This window comes from Vombatus ursinus, unplaced genomic scaffold (assembly GCF_900497805.2).
Source record: "Vombatus ursinus unplaced genomic scaffold, bare-nosed wombat genome assembly UNPS02014785.1, whole genome shotgun sequence".
Taxonomy (NCBI): domain Eukaryota; kingdom Metazoa; phylum Chordata; class Mammalia; order Diprotodontia; family Vombatidae; genus Vombatus; species Vombatus ursinus.
The window spans coordinates 12,653,448-12,671,464 of record NW_020954563.1 but is presented as its reverse complement, the minus strand read 5'-3'; the positions used below and the strand labels follow the sequence as shown (position 1 = coordinate 12,671,464).

The 18,017-nt window shown below is 45.5% G+C and overlaps 1 protein-coding gene across 2 annotated transcripts in view; it reads left to right on the top strand.

Annotated features, from left to right (window-relative positions):
- FLT4 (fms related tyrosine kinase 4) overlaps positions 1-18,017 on the top strand; it is a 104,584-nt gene that overhangs the window by 76,162 nt on the left and 10,405 nt on the right. For both annotated transcript variants that reach the window (XM_027867097.1, XM_027867098.1), the window contains exons 15-23: positions 1,316-1,447; positions 2,313-2,419; positions 5,456-5,591; positions 6,407-6,511; positions 7,726-7,839; positions 11,562-11,650; positions 12,537-12,690; positions 14,646-14,740; positions 17,390-17,512. In XM_027867097.1, the coding sequence (XP_027722898.1) occupies positions 1,316-1,447; positions 2,313-2,419; positions 5,456-5,591; positions 6,407-6,511; positions 7,726-7,839; positions 11,562-11,650; positions 12,537-12,690; positions 14,646-14,740; positions 17,390-17,512 (1,055 nt within the window). The remainder of the gene's footprint in view (positions 1-1,315; positions 1,448-2,312; positions 2,420-5,455; positions 5,592-6,406; positions 6,512-7,725; positions 7,840-11,561; positions 11,651-12,536; positions 12,691-14,645; positions 14,741-17,389; positions 17,513-18,017) is intronic.

Here is an 18,017-nt window from a genome sequence, read left to right as displayed (position 1 = left end):
AGCATCCTGCAAGCCTAAAAGTACCTCCTTTGTCCCCAGGGAAGGTTAGGGACAGCTTCTCCCAGAAGCTGTCCATAGATAAGGTTGAATTTAGGAAGAAATTGTTGTCACCTGGGTTGAAAAAAGGGATACTTCAAAGGATGTCTCTGTCCCTCACAACTCAGCTAAGCCAAACATGTGGTTTCTCTTGGCTGGAGAACATTGAATTCCATGTGGTAAATGGGCCAGAGCAAAGACCAAGGACAAGGCCTGCGTGTCTTGGGAAGGGGAGTGAGGTGGAAGGGAGAGGTAGTGGTATCCCCTCAGTTCCATTGAATTCAAGTCTGCTCTGAACATTGTAGGGTCCTAGGGTGGATGCAGAAAAACAAAAGGAGGCATAATTTATCCAGTACTGTCAGGGACAGCCTGTTTCATATGAGCAAATATTAGTGTGTATCCCCTTTCAGCACTAAAACTTTAATTTTAACCACTGTAGTTGGAATCTTTCTAAAATGGAGCACGTATATATCTACCTTCCTAACCAGATGATAATAAACATAATTTAACCTCTTTTTTTAATCTCATCACTGTAAACCTAAGGGACTGTGTTTGGCTGAGATACAGTGAGTTTCTCTGGGCCCCTGCCCACTGATCTTGTGGAGTTCTCATGTCCATTTTTATAAGGTTTTTTAAAAAAGAGTTTTCTCTCTTTTCTTTCACCGTAGCTCACTTCTCACTGCTGTCACTGTACCTGCCTCTGTGTTCTGCCATCCTTATTCCCATATGATTTTGCTTGTCTTAATATTCTGTGGGCTGAGAAACCAGATGTTGAATTGTGATAGCATTGTGTGTTAACCAAGAGTAACTGGTCTCTGAATGAAGATCTCTTCTATAAGGAAAGTATTTGACTTTGGCTGCTCATATGCCTCGTTCGCTTCCTTTCTGGTGTCAAGGTTGACTGATAAGTGACTCCAATATAAGCCATGGCCCCTGCCTTTGGAGCTCACAATCTCTGTGAGGCAACAGGATGCACATATCTGAAACCCAGGACCAATTCAGTTAAATTCTATTCAACAAATATTTATTGAACACCACAACGTGCAGGACCCTGTGATACAGAGAATGCAAGACAGACCTTTCTTTCTTGACCTAGACCACAGTCTAGCTATCAGGGTGGAAGGAGGTTCTGAAGATTAGAGGCAGCTGTTATCAGTCCTGAAGGTCTCAGAGAGAGCCTTCAAGAGAATAGCTAGAGAACGTATTGCTGGATAGGGGGGAGGAGGAAAAAGCTATTCTTCCCTCTCCTTCCCATCACAACTTCCTTCCTCTCTCCCAGGGATTGACTTGGCTGATTCCAACCAAAGACTGAGCATCCAGAGGGTGCGGGAGGAAGATGCAGGCCGATACCTGTGCAGTGTCTGCAATGCCAAGGGCTGTGTTAATTCCTCTGCCAGTGTGTCTGTGGAAGGTAGGAGAGCCACAAGTGGGGACGGGCGGCTGTTTAGGACACAATCCATAGGTGGCACAAAATCATTAATGCATGTATTTCTAATGTAGAAAAGCCCCACTCCATTACCCACAGGTCTTTATATTGTGATTTCAACATGTTATGTTGATGGCACAAAGCCTCCTATGGACAGTAATATTTGGGAGGAACAATTTTCAAATTGGGGGCCAGGGGTGGAAGAATAAACAGTACTTAAGTTTTGCCTTGAGCCCCAAAGGTCTTCTGGTTCTGGTTGGGAGTCTTTGAAGGCCCAGCATAGACTCTGAGGCCTCTGCCCAGAGCCAGGCTTTCCAACTAGATAGAATGTTCCAATCTTGTTTCTCATTCTCATGTTCAAGCAGTGTGATGGCTCAGTGGGTAGTGTGCTGGACTTGGAATGAGGAAGGCTTGAGTTCAGATCTTGACTCAGACACTTATTAGCTGTCTGACTTTTGGGGCAAATCACTTACTTTCCCTCAGGCTATTAACTAGGGGTAACTATAGTGTCAACCACTCATTCATGGTGAGGATTAAATGAGATAACTATATGTAACACATATTAGAGTTCTATATAAATGCTAGTAGCTGTTATTACTGGTCTGGGGAAGAGACTGGTGAGGGCATGTGGGTCTTTTCAGAGACATCCTGATTGCTGAGCTGCAAGGGGCACAGGAAAACGAAGGCCCTGAGCTGGGAGAATAGGTGCATCATCCCCACCTAGAGGGCTGGGGAGAAATAAGGCTGAGGCCCCAGGAATTCTTACCATCCTTCTTCATGGGTGTACCCCAGCATCGGGCCCAGGAGGGTGGACTGAACTTGACCTTTCCCTCCCTTCCTCACTTCCTAGGGTCCGAGGACAAAGGCAGTATGGAGATTGTCATCCTCATTGGCACCGGGGTTATCGCTGTGTTCTTCTGGATCCTTCTGATACTCATCTTCTGCAACATGAAGCGGGTGAGTCTAAGGCAGACCAGGGCCCCCAGGCTTGCCTCCGGCCACTCCTAAATCTGCTCAGAGGCAGCTCGGCTTGCAAGGAAGCCCAGGGTGGTGTAGCAGGTGGGCAGAGCCAGAGAAGATGCCAAATGCCTTGTACCCCTGATCATGCAGGCCTCACTGCCCCCCTTAGCCTGCCAGCAGAATGGAAGCTCCTTGACACACGGAACTATTTCATCTTTATTTTTTTATCTACAGCACCTAGGACAGCACCTGGCACACAGTAGAAAATCTACAAATATTTGTTGATTGATGGATTATTTCCTCTTGATACTGGAACTAGATGGGGCTAGCCCAGATATGATCCTACTGCCAGACACAGAGGGACTGTTATCCACTCCCTCCTACCTGCCCCTGGGCCTTCTGTGTGCTGGCCACTCATCTCTCTTCTCTCTCCTTCTCTGTTATTACCATTGAGTCTATTTTTCTTTGAAGTTTACCCTTTTCCTTTCCCTGCCAAGTCTCCATTCTCCACGTAGTAATTAATTCTCCCCACCCCTATCACTCTCTCCCTCTCCCATTCTCTCTCTCTTTCTCTCTCTCTCTCTCTCTCTGTGTCTCTCTCTATGTGTCTCTCTATCTCGTCTCTCTTTCTCCCTCTCCCTCTCTCTCTCCCTCCCCCTCCCTCTTTCCCTCTCCCTCCTTCCCTCCCTTTCTGTTTCTGTCTCTCTTACACAAACATACATACTCTCTGTTGAATCTCTGTCTTTCTCTGTCTCTCCCTTTCTGTTTCTGTCTCTGTCTCCCTCTGTGTCTTTCACACATACACACTTTCTCTTCTCTCTCTTTCCCTCTCCCTCTCCCTCTCCCTCTCTCTCTCTCTCTCTCTCTCTCTCTCTCTCACACACACACACACACACACACACACACATTTACTTTTAAATTCTAAAATGAAAGAAGTTGAGAAGGCCTAATATAAACTGAAAGATGATAAACAGAAAGACAGTCACACAGATAGAAACACAAGTGGATAGAAACCTTCAGATAGACCATAGAAATAGGGCACAGTCTTCCCTTTCCAAGATTCTTCAGCTTTTAGGAGAGAATGTTTCATCCTTCAGATGACCTGGCTTCAAACACCAGCTATGACACTGATGACCTATGTGATCTTGGGCAAGTCATTCTGGGTCTCATTTTTCTTATCTATAAAATGAAGGGCTTGGACAAGATGATCTCTTTGTTGTTGTTGTTATTGTTAATTCCTTTCAGTTATGTCTGATTCTGCGTGACCCCATTTGGGGTTTTCTTGGCAGAGATAATGGAGTGGCTTGCCTTTTCCTTCTCTAGCTCATTTTACAGATGAGGAAACTGAGGCAAACAGAATTAAATGGCTTGCCCAGGGTCACACAGCCAGTAAGTGTCTGAGGCCAGATTTGAACTCTCCCTTTAGATCTGTTGCTTTAAATCCTGTGAAACTTGCCCCAATATAATTTTCATCCATTTCTCTCAACTCTGCCTTCTAGAGCCAAGCAGAAAAAGGCCAATCTTCAGATTGTCTAGAGAACAAAAGTTAGCAGGATTTACAGTTTTCAGCAATGTAGAAACAACAGATCTTAACCTCTAATTAGCAAAACTAATTAGTTAAAAATTTTCCAACACTTAGCATAGCATCTGGTGCATAGTAGGCATTTAATAGATGCTTCCTGATTTGTCAACTTGATTCTCACCAAATAGATGGCTGGAGTGAGTTCCTCTTCTATCCAGCTTTGCTCTGCCTCCCCCTCTGTGGCTTTGCACTGGTATTCCAGGGTCTGTCTCCACCCCATGCCCCAACTAAGGGCACACTTCATGATACTTGTTCCAGGCTCTGGATATAATACTTTCCCAAGGCATAAAAATTTCTAAGTGTAACTCTGCTAATCTTCTAAAAGCCAGATTAGATCCCATTCTGTTCTTTCTCACACAGCTTCATTGTTTCCCTATTGTCTACAAGAGAAAGTGATCATAGATTTAGAGCTAGAGGTGGGCCCTCAAGTCCAGCACCCCCATTTTACAGATGAGGAAACTGAGACCCAGAACAGTTAAATAACTCACTAAGGTCTGTAACAGGATTTGAACCATGGTGTTCTTGACTCCAAAGTTCATTACTCTATATACTCTCTCTAAACTCCTTTGCCTGGTTTTCAAGACCCTCTGTACTCTAACCCCAATCTACATTTCTGGACTAACCTCTTACTCCTTCATACAACCTATACTTTAGCCAAACTAGATACCTAGCCATTCCTTAGCAGTCATGCCTGCTTCTAAAGCTTTGATCATTACATTTCTCCTGCCTGAAATCACTAGGTGTTGTCTCAGTCAAGATATCTCTGCCTTCTGCACCCCATACTGCACCCCACCCCTGGCTTGGTCCAACTGCTCTCTGCCTCTGAGGTCCTCAAGGCCCAAGTTAGATGCTATTCCTGAGACCCCTCTCTGAAATGCTCCTTGCTTTCTCTCCAGCCTCAAAGCACTCTGGAACTCGGTATAAAAGATCTCATGTGAATTTTTAGTATCCATTCTTATTACTCTGTGAATGCCTTCACGTAATGGACCCCACCATCTCCTTCTTCCAGGGAGTCTTTCCAGAAGAGTCGGGCACTGGGCCCTGAACACAGAAGGCTCGATAAATAAGGTTGAATGGTGGAGGGAAGGAGGGTTCATAGGCTCATAGATTTAGACCTGAAATGGATCTTAGAAGCCATCTCATCTCACACCCTCGTTTTACAGACAAGGAAAGTGAGGCCCAAGGAAGCTAAGTGACTTGACCAAGGTCACATAGTTAATAAGCATCAGAGGTGAGATTTGAACCCAAGAATTCTAATTCCAAAGCCAATACTCTTTCTAAGTCTAGTCTCAGTCACCTAAAATGCAAATTATAATATCTGTTTCTATTGAGATGTTATTTTGCCTAAGGCTATGTTTTCATGGACCCAATTGAACATGTTAGAAGGTGGCATCTTCTGGGAGAAGAGAAATGATAACTTCTCCCCTGTCCTCTTCCCCCACTCCCTGAAGCCTGCCCACGCGGACATCAAGACGGGATATCTGTCTATCATCATGGACCCAGGCGAGGTGGCCCTGGAGGACCAGTGTGAATATTTGCCCTATGATTCCAGCAAATGGGAGTTTCCCCGAGAAAGGCTCCATCTGGGTAAGACAAAGGGATTGTGTGGCCTTGCTAGTGTCTGGAAAGCCAGGACTCAGAAATGGGTGGCAGAGTCACTGCGAGATATGTGGCTTGTGAAACAGTGCTGGTTTGGAGGCTTTGGGTGAAAGGCGTGGGAAGGAAGAAAGGAGAGATCAGTACAGTGGTTAGTGAAGGGCTTGTGGGGAGTGAATGGGGAAAGAGTTTGGAGTCCTCATCCTCCACACCTGCCTGGGGACATGTGAAATTCCTTCCATTCCTAAAGCTCATCCCGGAAATACAGACCTATCTGTCCACTCATCCTGGCCGCGCCTATCCAGGCGTGTGACCCCTAGTCCCCCAGGCACAGAGCTCCCCTTTCCCATGCCCCCCAGGAGTCCGGGACAGTGGGTCTGTAGAGCCCAGTGAGCTGTTTCCTGCCTCCGTTCCTGCCTTTGGTTAGAGAAGGGCTGTGAGCACCTGGAGGGAGAGGATGCTGGCTCCTTCCTCTTCCCCTCTCTCCTCTTCTGCTTTGGTCCTTCTCTTTCACCCCCAGCTCCTTCCTGTTTGGCCACAGTTCATCTGAGTTTTTGGCTCTACCTTCCTCTCCGTGCTGTGGCAGGCACGCCACGGCTGACTCAGCGCCACTCAGTCGTCTGGCCCTGGGCTCCCATGCCTGCACTCTACCATCCTGCCCTATTCTGTCCCCTCTCTCTGCCATCCCCCGATGCCCTGTAACCCAAGCTGTTGCACGCTCTCTACCTCTCCACCTCTCCCATCACATCCAACGCCCATGACCTGTTCCCTCCTTTTCCCTTCCCCTCTCCCCTTCTGCCCAACAGGGAGAGTCCTGGGCCACGGGGCCTTTGGGAAGGTGGTCGAAGCCTCTGCCTTTGGGATCAACAAGGGCAACAGCTGTGAAACGGTGGCAGTCAAAATGCTGAAAGGTAGGCTGGCCACCGGGGGTCATCTGAGGGATGGGAGGGCAGACAGTTACTTACTCTCTGGAGGTGGTGGTATAGTAGAGAGCACTAGACTTGAAATCAAGAAGACCTGTATTCAAATGCTGCCTCAGACACTGGCCTGGATAACTCACAACCCCTCAGTCTCAGTTTCCTCATCTTTAAAATGGGAACAATAATACACCTTCCTCACAAGGTTGTTTCAAGGATCAAATAAAACAATGTTTTGCAAACCTTAAAGTAAAAAAAAAAATTTTAAATTTTAAAAACCTTTAAACATTGTTTAAATGTGAGGTCCTCACTAAGATAGGGAAGAAAAGGGTCCTTTCCCTGGCCCTTTCCCACTATGATATTTTGCAAAGGAAGGGAGGCTGGAGCTCTCTGAGAAACAAAAGCCTGCCTAAGCAGCCCCAGAGGCAAGGGCCTGGGGTCGAGTGGGCCTGTACAGACTTGGGTTCAGAGGTCTTAGCAGTCATCTCGTCCAACCCCTTCATTTTACAGATGAGGGACATGAGGCCCAAAGAGTGATTTGCCCAAGATCCCACAGGCATTAAGGGTCAGAGGCAGGATTTAAACCTACATCCTCTGACTCCAGAGTTAATGTTCTTTCCACTGAACCAGGGCTGTCAGGTGGTGACCCTGTGTGGGAAGGAGGGAGGTGACAGGATCTGTAAAGCACAGCACTGGGACAGATCCCAGAACACAAAGGAACCTGAGCGAGCATGATCCTCATTCTGACACAGCTGAAGGAAGGAGGGAGTCAGGGCAGACATACAGGAAGCATCTTGCACACAATTAGGATGGAAGGACAAGAAAGTAGCCAATCTCTGCTGTTGTCCAGGCCCAGCACAGCCTTTCTTAGACCACAGGCCAGCTCTGCTGCCCCTGCCTGACCAAAGACAGGAGAACCAACCCCTCTGAAGAGAAACAATTGGTGTAGGACTTGGTATTCCCAGTGGGACTGGAGCCAGGGCCACCAATGGCAGGGCTTGGCCACTGAGGAGGCCTTGCAAAGTCACACACACACACACACACACACACACCCCTACATCCTCTCAGTGGGTATTAGAGCTTGGCTGTGGCTGCTCTGGGAGGGTGAGGATGGCTGAGCCAGGCCCCTGGGCAGAGAAGTGGAAAAGAAGTAACTCAGGCTAACTGGGCCAGAGAAGCCTTCAGCTCCATGCCATGTTTCTTTCCAGAGGGGGCTACTGCCAGTGAACACAAAGCACTGATGTCAGAGCTGAAGATTCTGATACACATTGGAAACCATCTCAATGTGGTCAACCTCCTGGGTGCCTGCACCAAGCCTAATGGTTAGTGCCAGCAAGGGGAGCCATTCGAGGTGGGGGAGGAGGGGAGTGCCAGATACAGAGGGGGCAGCATTGAGGTGGGGTAGGACCAGACCTGGAGAGGATGATGTGAAGGGCAGGAAACTGCCAGACATGGAGGGGGAGGTTTTAGGGGAGGGGGAATACCAGATATGGAGGGGCCAGTATTGAGGGGGGTAGTGCTAGACCTAGAGAGGTTGACATGCAGGAGGAGAGTGTCTGACATGGAGGGAGTGGCATGGGGGAGGGGGAAGTGCCTGACATGGAGGGGGAGCTTCAGAGGAGGGATAAGTACCAGACATGGAGAGGGATGGCATGAGGAAGGCGGGTGCCTGACACAGAAGGGGAGGTATGGGTGGGGAGTGCCAGACATGGAGAGGAGGCTTTAGGGGAGGAGGAGTGCCAGATACAGAGGGGGCACCATTGGGAGGGTAGCGTTAGACCTAGAGAGGATGACATGAAGAAGGATAGTGTCTGACTTGAAGGGGGTGGCATGGGGGAGGGGGGGTGACTAACATGGACAGCGAGGTATGGGTGGCATACATGGAGCGAGAAGAATTGATGGGCGTGGCAGATATGAAGGAGGAAGGGACTAGATTCCCACCTTAGTGGACTAGCACCTCACTGTGGTACCTCTTTTCACTGGAGGTGTCATAACATTCTCTAGACAAAATTTTAATTCAGTTCCATCTCTTTAATGAGTGAGTCATGTTACAGGCCCTTGGCTGGAAGTTCCCACTGTCTAACTGCAGTCTTGGACAGAGACTGCACAAGCTGGGAAAGATTCCTTTGTTTCTCTTCTCTGGCTGACTCTGAGACACCTGGGAAGTGGCAGATAAGCGTGACTTAACGGAGCAACCAAAGGACAAATTTACCTTCGGTGACCAATTAAACAATCCATCAACAAGCATTTGTTAAGTATCTGTCACCTGCCAGGCACTGTGCTAGGCACTGGGGATACAAAGACAACGAGGAAAAGTCCCTGCCCTCGAGGGGCTTCCAGTCTATTAAAATTAGATAACGTACACAAAGCATTTTGCAAACCTCAAAGTGCTATCTAAATGCTAGTTATTATCATTATTCTATTGGAGATGAATGCTTATAAAAAATATACAAAATAGGGGCAGCTAGGTGGCACAGTGGATAGAGCACTGGCCCTGAGGTCAGGAGGACCTGAGTTCAAATTTGACCTCAGACCAAACACTTGACACTTACTAGCTGTGTGACCCCGGGCAAGTCACTTAACCCCAATTGCCTAACAAAAAAAAAAAAAAAGGTGTTTAAATATATACAGAATATATAAAATAAAGTAGAGGCAACAAACATGGACCACTTTTTCTAGGAATTTGACTGAAATGGAAGAGAGATATAGGACAACAACATGAGGGAATGGTTGGGTCAAGTGAGTGCTTTTTCAGGAGGTAGGGGGCCTAGCTGTGTTTGGAGGCAGCAGGGAAGGAAGCAAAAGGTTAGGAGAAGTTGAAGATTTGAGAAGCATTTAGATTAGAATAAGCTTTTAGTTTTGATAGCCTATAGAAGCAACCATTAAGCAAAACAAGGGTTGAGAGCAAAACAAAAATATAAATATCTCTTCTTTTTAAGACTCATATCTCCTCCCACAGCCAAACCTCTTCATTCTCAGACTGAGTGGAACAATCTTTTCTTTATTATCCTACTTACACATGAGCAGTTTTATGTTCCACCTCTCAGGGAGCGCAATACTGATGCAGGAGGATGTGTAGTATCTCCTGCACCGTCTGCACTGACCCAGATGATCTCAGGCTCTGTTTCTTCAGTAAAATGTCAGGGAGCTGTAGCCCAGGTCTGCACCTGAGGCAGTGGGGACTTCCAGTCAATCCATCGCATCCAGTATAGTGGATAGGAAGTTAGACTTGGAGCCAGCAAGGTCTGAGTTTGAATCCTGCCTCAGAATAGCTATATGACCTTAGACAAGTCACTTAACCTCTTAGCCTCCATTTCCTCATCTGTAAAATGGAAATAATTATAGTACCTATCTTCCAGGGTGGTTATGAGAATCAAATGAGATGATTTGATTCTAAGCCTAAAGCACTCTCTAAATATTAGCTGTTATTATTACCTCCCTTTAGCTTCTAATAAATTTGAGTGGCACGTGCTAATTTTTAATCTCAGCAGTCAAAAACAAATTTTCTTTTAAATCTCAGCAGTCACAGATGAGTTGAACCAATAGTCAGTGTGGTTTAGAGGATAGAAATTCTGGACCAAGAGTCAGAAAAATCTGAATTCATATTCTGCCTTAGATACTTCCTAGGTGTGAGACTCTTGGCAAATACGATCTCTGAGTTGCCTTATCTATAAAATGGGGCTAATAATAGCATTGACCTAATAGGATTGTGAGGATCAAATGAAAAATATGTGTGTAAAGCAATTTGCAAACCTTAAAATGCTATATAAATGTGAACTATTATTTAGTGTAGCCAGACGTCATTTCCTAATCCATAAGTAACATAGCCTGGATGATGCATGGACTTTCCAGGTAGGTGAGGCAGTAGATAGAGCGCTGGACCTAGAGTCAGGAAGATCTGGGTTTAAATCAAGCCTCAGATGCTACCTGTGTTACTCTTGGCAATTCACTTAACTGCTGTCTGACTCAGTTTCATCATCGATAAAACGGGGATCGTAATAGCACCTACCTGCCAGGGTTGTTGTGAAGATGAAGAGATTATTTGAAAGCTCTTTGCATATATTAAAGCACTACATAAATACTTGTTATTATTGCTGTGTAATATACACATGGCTGGCTCATGTGTGGAACGGATAGATAACTATCTGATTTGGGATCTGACCTCCCCTGTTTGCAAGGGGAACTACGATTTCTGCCTTTGTGAGGAGCAAGAGAAGAGTCTTGGCTGAGAACTCTCTCCTTCAATGGCTTATCTCCAAGAGAGGTGTTAGAGCTATCTACCACACCTCAAATACTGGTAGCCTAGGGGTAAGACTCTTTGGGGATTCAGAATAACACCGCTTTCCCTGGTTATTTTGGGTGGAAAGTAGACCTGCTCTAGACCAGGAGAGTGATCGTTAGCTCATTCACCAGTCTGGCTTCCCCCACCAAACACTTGGAACAAAAATTACAATCACAAATAGCTATTAAACCCCTTAATCAAAGTAAGAATTAAACAGAAATTGGGAAGGTTATTCGTGTTAGGGTAGACATAATAGACAAAAGAATAACGAGCTCTTCAATTGAGGAACAAGATAAAAATCTCAGCTCATCTACGAAGGTGACAACCACCTCTCCAGGGAAATGCATTCTCAGCCCTCTCTAGGGTTGCAGCAGCTGGGAAGCACGAGGTTGAAGGGCAGGTTCCCTCTACATCCCTAGCTCTGGGAACTCCCCTGGGTCTTTCAAAAGATCAGGGCTTCTCTCCACCAGTGTCTTCCAATTCCATTCTCCACTTACCCTCACTTTTCCTCCAAAATCTCTCTACACATACACTTAAGTGTCTCAGCCAATCAGGAGTCATCCCTCTCCAACAACACTCAGTGTCACAGAGCAGTCCTTCAGGATATCTCCCCAGGCTTCGAGATTACATTATTATTAATTACTATTACAGTATCATAACTGTGACTTGTCTGTGTGTTCACGTCCCTGACCATTTACAGATTCTTCTTCTCTAGGCCTCCCACGGTGATCCTTCTCCCTTACTTTCTTCTCTCTCTTTTAGGCCCTCTCATGGTGATTGTGGAATTCTGCAAATATGGGAATCTTTCCAACTACCTTCGGACCAAGAGGGAAGACTTCAGCCCTTACAGAGTAGGTGGTTTCGGCCTTTGGGGAGTGTCTGAGGGCAAATTCTCTGTCTCTGGTTGGCCCTTGATGTCGTGTTCCTGTAGAACCTACTATGAGGCCATGGGACCAAGGTAAATGAGCTTATAAAAAGGAATAGACAAGAGGAAATGTTAAAATAATCTCCAGAGGCCTCTTTGTCCACAACCTTGGGCCAGGCACTCTCTTTGCTATCAGGTTGACCTGAATACAGGTGGACCCTAGAAGAATCCCAGAGAAAAGTGACTAGCATGGTGAGGGAACTTGAACTCATACTATATAAAGATCAAATGGAGGAATAGGAGATATTTAGCCTTCAGGCCCCTTCTAACTTTAAAAATCTGGGATTTATTGACGGCAGCCCTAGAACCAGCTTTAGAGAGGAGTGTCTACTTTTCCTTGGAGGTCATCTGCTATTGCATTGGGGCTGATGGAGTGGGGTCCACATTTGCTATGGGGCTGGTCCTCACTACAGTGCACAGGCCTTGCTCCCGACACACACACAGAGTCCCAAAGGGTATCAGCCTGTGGGAAGACTGGGAAAGAAGGCAGGATTGGAGATGGCCTCAGGGAGCACTTTTGGTCCAACTTCAGGTGAGTGCATTCAGCTCCCTTCACTTAGGTACATGTAGTTTGCGTGCAGTAACCCTGTTTTCTCATCTCCTTGCCAAGGGTCAGCTCCTTCTTCCATTTGCCCAGGCATTGGAAGGAGGAGCATGGAGAGTGTGAAGGAGGCTGGAGCTCAGAGTGAGGATTCTCCATCAGAAAGACAAGTCACGTGGGAGCTCTGAGCATCCCTCACTCCGGAAGGAACCTGGGACCTGAAGGTTTCTGAGCTCTGTCTGGCTCACCCCATCTCTGTTTGTTTCCCCAGGAAAAGTCCCCCAGGCTTCGAAACCAGGTCCGTTCCATGGTGGAGGCCGTGAAGGCAGACAGAAGGAGTCGGACTGGGACCAGTGACAGTGCAATCTTCACCCGTTTTCTGCTGGGAAAAGGCCTTGCTTCCCAGGCCCAGCCTATCCAAGATGGTAAGTGAGTTGGTTTCTCTGAAGTCTACCACTTTGTCTCCTGGGCCCACAGTTCTGAGGTCATCAGCATGATCACTGCTCTTCTGTCCCTGGATCTGGAGGAGAGGCAGGCACAGTTACAAGAACAAAGAGAGGTACCATCCTAAGAACAGGCACATCTTTAGGGATAAGGGAACCAATTGATTTCTTGTCCTGTGGTATGTGGGACCTGAGAACGAATTGGAATCAGAGAACCCAGGTTTGAATCCCAGCTCTGACATTTATTACTTGTGTTACTCAACCTCTCTGGGCCATAATTTCTTCATCTATAAAATGAGGGAGTTGGAGTAAGTGACCCCCAAAGTCCTTCCTAGCTCTAAGGTCTTATTAACCTCCCAAAATACTCAATGACTCCAAAGTTATTTGGCCTAATGAAAAGATAATCAGGGATTGGTTACCATTGACCAATCAATGGTCAATTGTACCATTTGACTGACCAAAAAGGGTCACTTTGGTTGAATTGTGTTTCCTAAGTGCCACTGGACAGTAAGAAAAATATTCTGGCTCCAGAGGTTATGAACTCCTTGGAAACATTGCCAAAGATGTATTCATGGGCTCTGACTATTTGGTATTAAAAAGCTAAAGTGGTTTAGCAAATTGTCCCTGGAGGCAAGGGAATGGATTTAATGACCTCTGGAAGCACTGAAACCTTGAATTGCCTGGATTGGATCATAGATATATAGCTGGAAATTACCCTAAAGGCCATCTAGACCAGCAAACTTGTTTTAGAGCTGAAGAGCTAAGGCTTAGAGAAGTGATTTTTCAAGGTCATATAATAACACAGCTTGCACTTGAACCCAGCTTCTTGGATTCAAAATCCAGCACATTTTCCACCATGACATAGTTCTTGCACCACCACCCCTCTCCTCTATAGAAAAGCAAGAACACCCACTCCACAGACAACACTGATCATCAGAAACTATCCCAGTGGAAATTCAAAATTTGGAGTCTCACGATTGCTCTAACAATTCCCAGGAGTATTGAATCAATCAAGCAATCAGTCAGTCAAACAACAAGCATCCAGTAAGTACTAGCTAGGCGTCAGGTACTGTGCTAGATGCTGGAGATAGGATACAAAATTGAAACAGAGACGCTTACAGTCTATGAGGACTATCCATAGGAGAGAGACAGAGACAGAGAGAAAGAGAGACAGAGATAGAGACAGATGAGGGATGGAGAGGAGAGGGGAGAGAGATGAGAGACAGATACAAATTATAGGGTTTCCTAAAAGTTTTAGTGGTGTTTTATGCTTTAACAACTTCAGAAGTATGTATGTTATAAACTTACAAAAAACAACATTTGAAAGGTTAATTATTTGTTTTTAAAATATTGATGTGTTTCTTAATAAAATTCAATTTTACTGCTATCTTGTACTATTCACTGTTATAGTCAATTTTCAAACTTTGTTAAAGCTTTCATCAGCTGCTAGTCAGTGATGGAAAGGATTGCATTTGTAATCCTAGTCCTTAAGATCCTGGCCATAAGAGGGAATGAAATGAAAAATTAAAATTAAAAATCCATCATTCAGAATTCACACAACAAAATCAGTATAAAAATTTCAATAAACTTTTAATGATATTTTTTGTAGAATTTATACTTCTGAAATTGCTAAAGCTTAAAATCGCACTCAGACCTCCTGTAGATACAAAGGCAGGGAGGGGATGGAGAGGATACCAGAATCCCACCCTGGGGGGCAATGAATGGCCCCTCTCAAATCAAGGTGAATTAGTTCTTTTCGCAAATGCAGAGGGGGAAACCCAGCCTGTCACACCTCAGAAGCACGTAAGACAAGACTAATAATCATTCCCTCTTTATGCATGGAGTTTGAGCTGAAGAGAGCAAACCTGTCCCGGGCAAGCCCCAGTGGTTTCAGATAGAGTCAGATGCATGCGTTTCTCCTGGTTTTCTTTGGACAGAGGATGACCTGTGGCAAAGCCCCCTGACCATGGAAGACCTGATCTGCTACAGCTTCCAGGTGGCCCGAGGGATGGAGTTCCTCGCTTCAAGAAAGGTGAGGGAAGGGTGGAAGCCTTGCTAACCCTTCTGAAAGAGGCTGGCTCTGCAAAAGCATTTGGGATTCTCTGAGCAAACAGGCAAAGAGGAACAAGAACAATGATGGCAACCACTTCCATTCTGTGGGCATACCTCACTTAACATCATTTCATTTTGCAGTCACATTGCTAGCACCTAATAACCAAATGAAGGCCCACAGGGATGCTTTTCTGCTGCTCATTGATCAAGCTAAAACGACCTCAGAGGCTATCTTATCCAACCTCCTCATTTTCTGGATGAGTAGAGGAAGGCCCAGAGGAGTCGAATGGCTTGTCCCAGCCCACTCAGCTAAGAAGCACGGGAAGCAATATTCAAACCCAGATCCTTTGACTCCAGAGCTAACACCTCCTCCACTAAACCAATAATACAAAATGACAATCATAATATCACTCTATGGACCTAATTGCCCACTGTGATGTCATTTTGCCTAAGGCCGTGTTTTCATGGACCCAATTAATAATGTTTTAGTAATAACTTTTTTTCCAGTACAAAGTGTTTTGTTTTCATTGTCCTCACAGTAGCCCTCTGTGGGAGTGGGGCAAGTATTATCTCTATTTTTACAGATGGGGAAACTGAGGCTCTGTGAAATGAAATGACTTATCCAAGGCCACACAGTTCAGCCAGTGGGGCTCTGGGTTGCCCTTAGCACTTACACAGGGAAGGTCTCCCCAGAGTACATCTGAGATATGAATCCAAATCTCCTTCAGGCAATATAGTGTAGAAATATAGGCTAATAGAAAGAGCAGTGGATTTGAAATCAGAAGACTTAGGTTTGAATTCTGGCTCTGCTACTCATTAATTGTGTGACCTTGTGGTCAAATAACAAATCACTTTCCCTCCTAGAGCCTCAGTTTTCTCATGTATAAAATAAGGTTTTAAAGCATTTCTATTAAGCTCCTACTATGGGCCAGGCACTGTGCCAAGCACTGGGGATACAAAAAGGGGTAGAAGACAGTCCCTGCCTTCAAGGAGCTCACACTCTAATGACTGTGTTAGACTAATTGGGGTGTTAGAGTAATTGATCTCTGAAGTCCCTTCCGATTGAAAATCTTATAACCCAAAGACCAATGCTGTCTCCACTATACGAAGCCTCCCACTCCAAAAAAGAAAGCAAATTCACATTCCCCCATGGGCCGCAGGTTAAGATAGGCAGATTCTAAGTATAGTTGGCAGGGGAAGGGCAACAACGTAGAGCATGGAGCTGTGGCTTCACTGAAGCCCTGATGCTTAGAGGTTCAATGAGTGCTATTAATGAATGGAAGAATATCATAGATTATAGAGTCTTAAATCTAGAGCCAGAAGGCTCCTCAAAGGCCATCCATACCATCCCATTTTATAGTCGAGGAAACTAAGGTCCAGGAAACGTGTTTTGTCCATGGTCACAGAGGAAAGGTGGAGTCAGAGGCAAGATCCAACCCAGGACTTCGGATTCCAGATCCAGGGCTCTTTTGCCATTTCTGGTGATAATAGCAGTAGCAAACCTTTAGATAGCAGCTAGTATGTGCCAAGAACCGTGCTAAGCACTTTACAATTATTATCTCATTTGCTCCTCACAACAACCCTGAGAAGTAGGTGGTATTATCCCCTTTTTTACAGGTGAGAAAACTGAGGTATAGAGATTAAGTGACTTGCCCAGGGTCACACAACCAGTGTCTGAGGTCATGTTTGAAGTCAGGTCTTCTGACTCCAAGTCCGGTACTTTATACACTGTGCCGCCTACTCCTGGAGAAACATTCAGCTTTTTATTTGGAAATAAAAAGTCATTGCCAGAGGAGTTCGTGAAGCAATTCTGGCTACAAATCCTATGATGTTAAAACAGTTGACTTTCATTCTCCAAACTAATTAAGGTGACACCAATAAGCCAAAATCAGATGATCCAAAACCAGCCGTTTAGATGTTAACTTCATTCTCTTCCATAAGCTAGCCTTTAGCCAGATGGGCTAATAAGTAGTCATTGATTGGTTTGAATTCCACGTATTCCCCTGGTTTGCTATCTGGCACAAGTGGGAAAGGGCAGTGAAGTCAGAAGTACACCAAGCTGAATAAGACACCATTACCCCCAGTGCACAATTGGCTAGCCAGCCAATAGCCCAGCCCAGCACATCCTGTCTATACATTGCCTAAACTCATGTCCTTTTGCAATAGCTTCACTGGCAAACTATAAATGTGATATATTATAACATTGAACCCTACTAAACTATTATAAAACCCAGCTGATCACCTATTTATAACAATGTTTCCATGGAACACCGCCTCCCTTCCTCTCCTCTCTTCTTTCCTTCTCTTTCTCTCTCTATCCCACCAACATCTACATTTTTCCCAATGTCACAGAATAAGTTTTTGATGTATGAAAAGGACAACAGGCTTTTATAAGTGCATGTGTGCATAGCCTGAGCTATGTTGAAAGTTGGTTTGGTCATGGGGTCAATGGCCCTTCAATTCTGGGAAGACACTTAATGAACTCAGATAGTTGGTATATGGATTCCCAAACATAAAAATCCCCTGTGTTCTGTCTGCCAGCTTCCTCTGTGCCCTGAGCTGGCAATGACTAACCCCACCCATCATCACTGGCCAGAGTCTGATTTCTCACTCTCCTTTCTTTCCCCAGTGCATTCACAGAGACTTGGCCGCGCGAAACATCTTGTTGTCAGAGAACAACGTGGTGAAGATCTGTGACTTTGGACTGGCCCGGGACATCTATAAAGACCCTGATTACGTCAGGAAGGGCAGTGTGAGTGTGAGGCTTGGTGACCAACATACCCAGGGATAATGTCAGGTTTGGCAATAAGCCTGGAGGGTACACAAAAGTTGAGAATGCACAAAGGCATGATGCTTCTGAAGGACAAAACTGGGATAAGGTTGGGACACATCTCACCTTCTCTGTACCTGGCCAAGAGCACTGCCAGCCCTTTGCGGGAAAGGAGTAGTCCGGATGACAGTTGTCCCCAAGGGCAAAGAAAGACACACAAGGCTCCTTCTGGAAGAGGCTATATAGGCTCACTATACAATAAGCCTGGTTTTCAACTAGAATCAGTCCATCAACAAGCATTTAGTAAGTGCCCACCATTTGCCAAACTCTGTGCTAGGCACTGAACACACAAAAATCAACATGAAACAGTCTCTGCCCTCAAAGAGCTGACATTTTAATGGATGCCCATTATATGCCCATATATAGTTAGATGTCTGTATACAGATGCCTACTTATATATGTTTGCATATAGATATATATTACACAT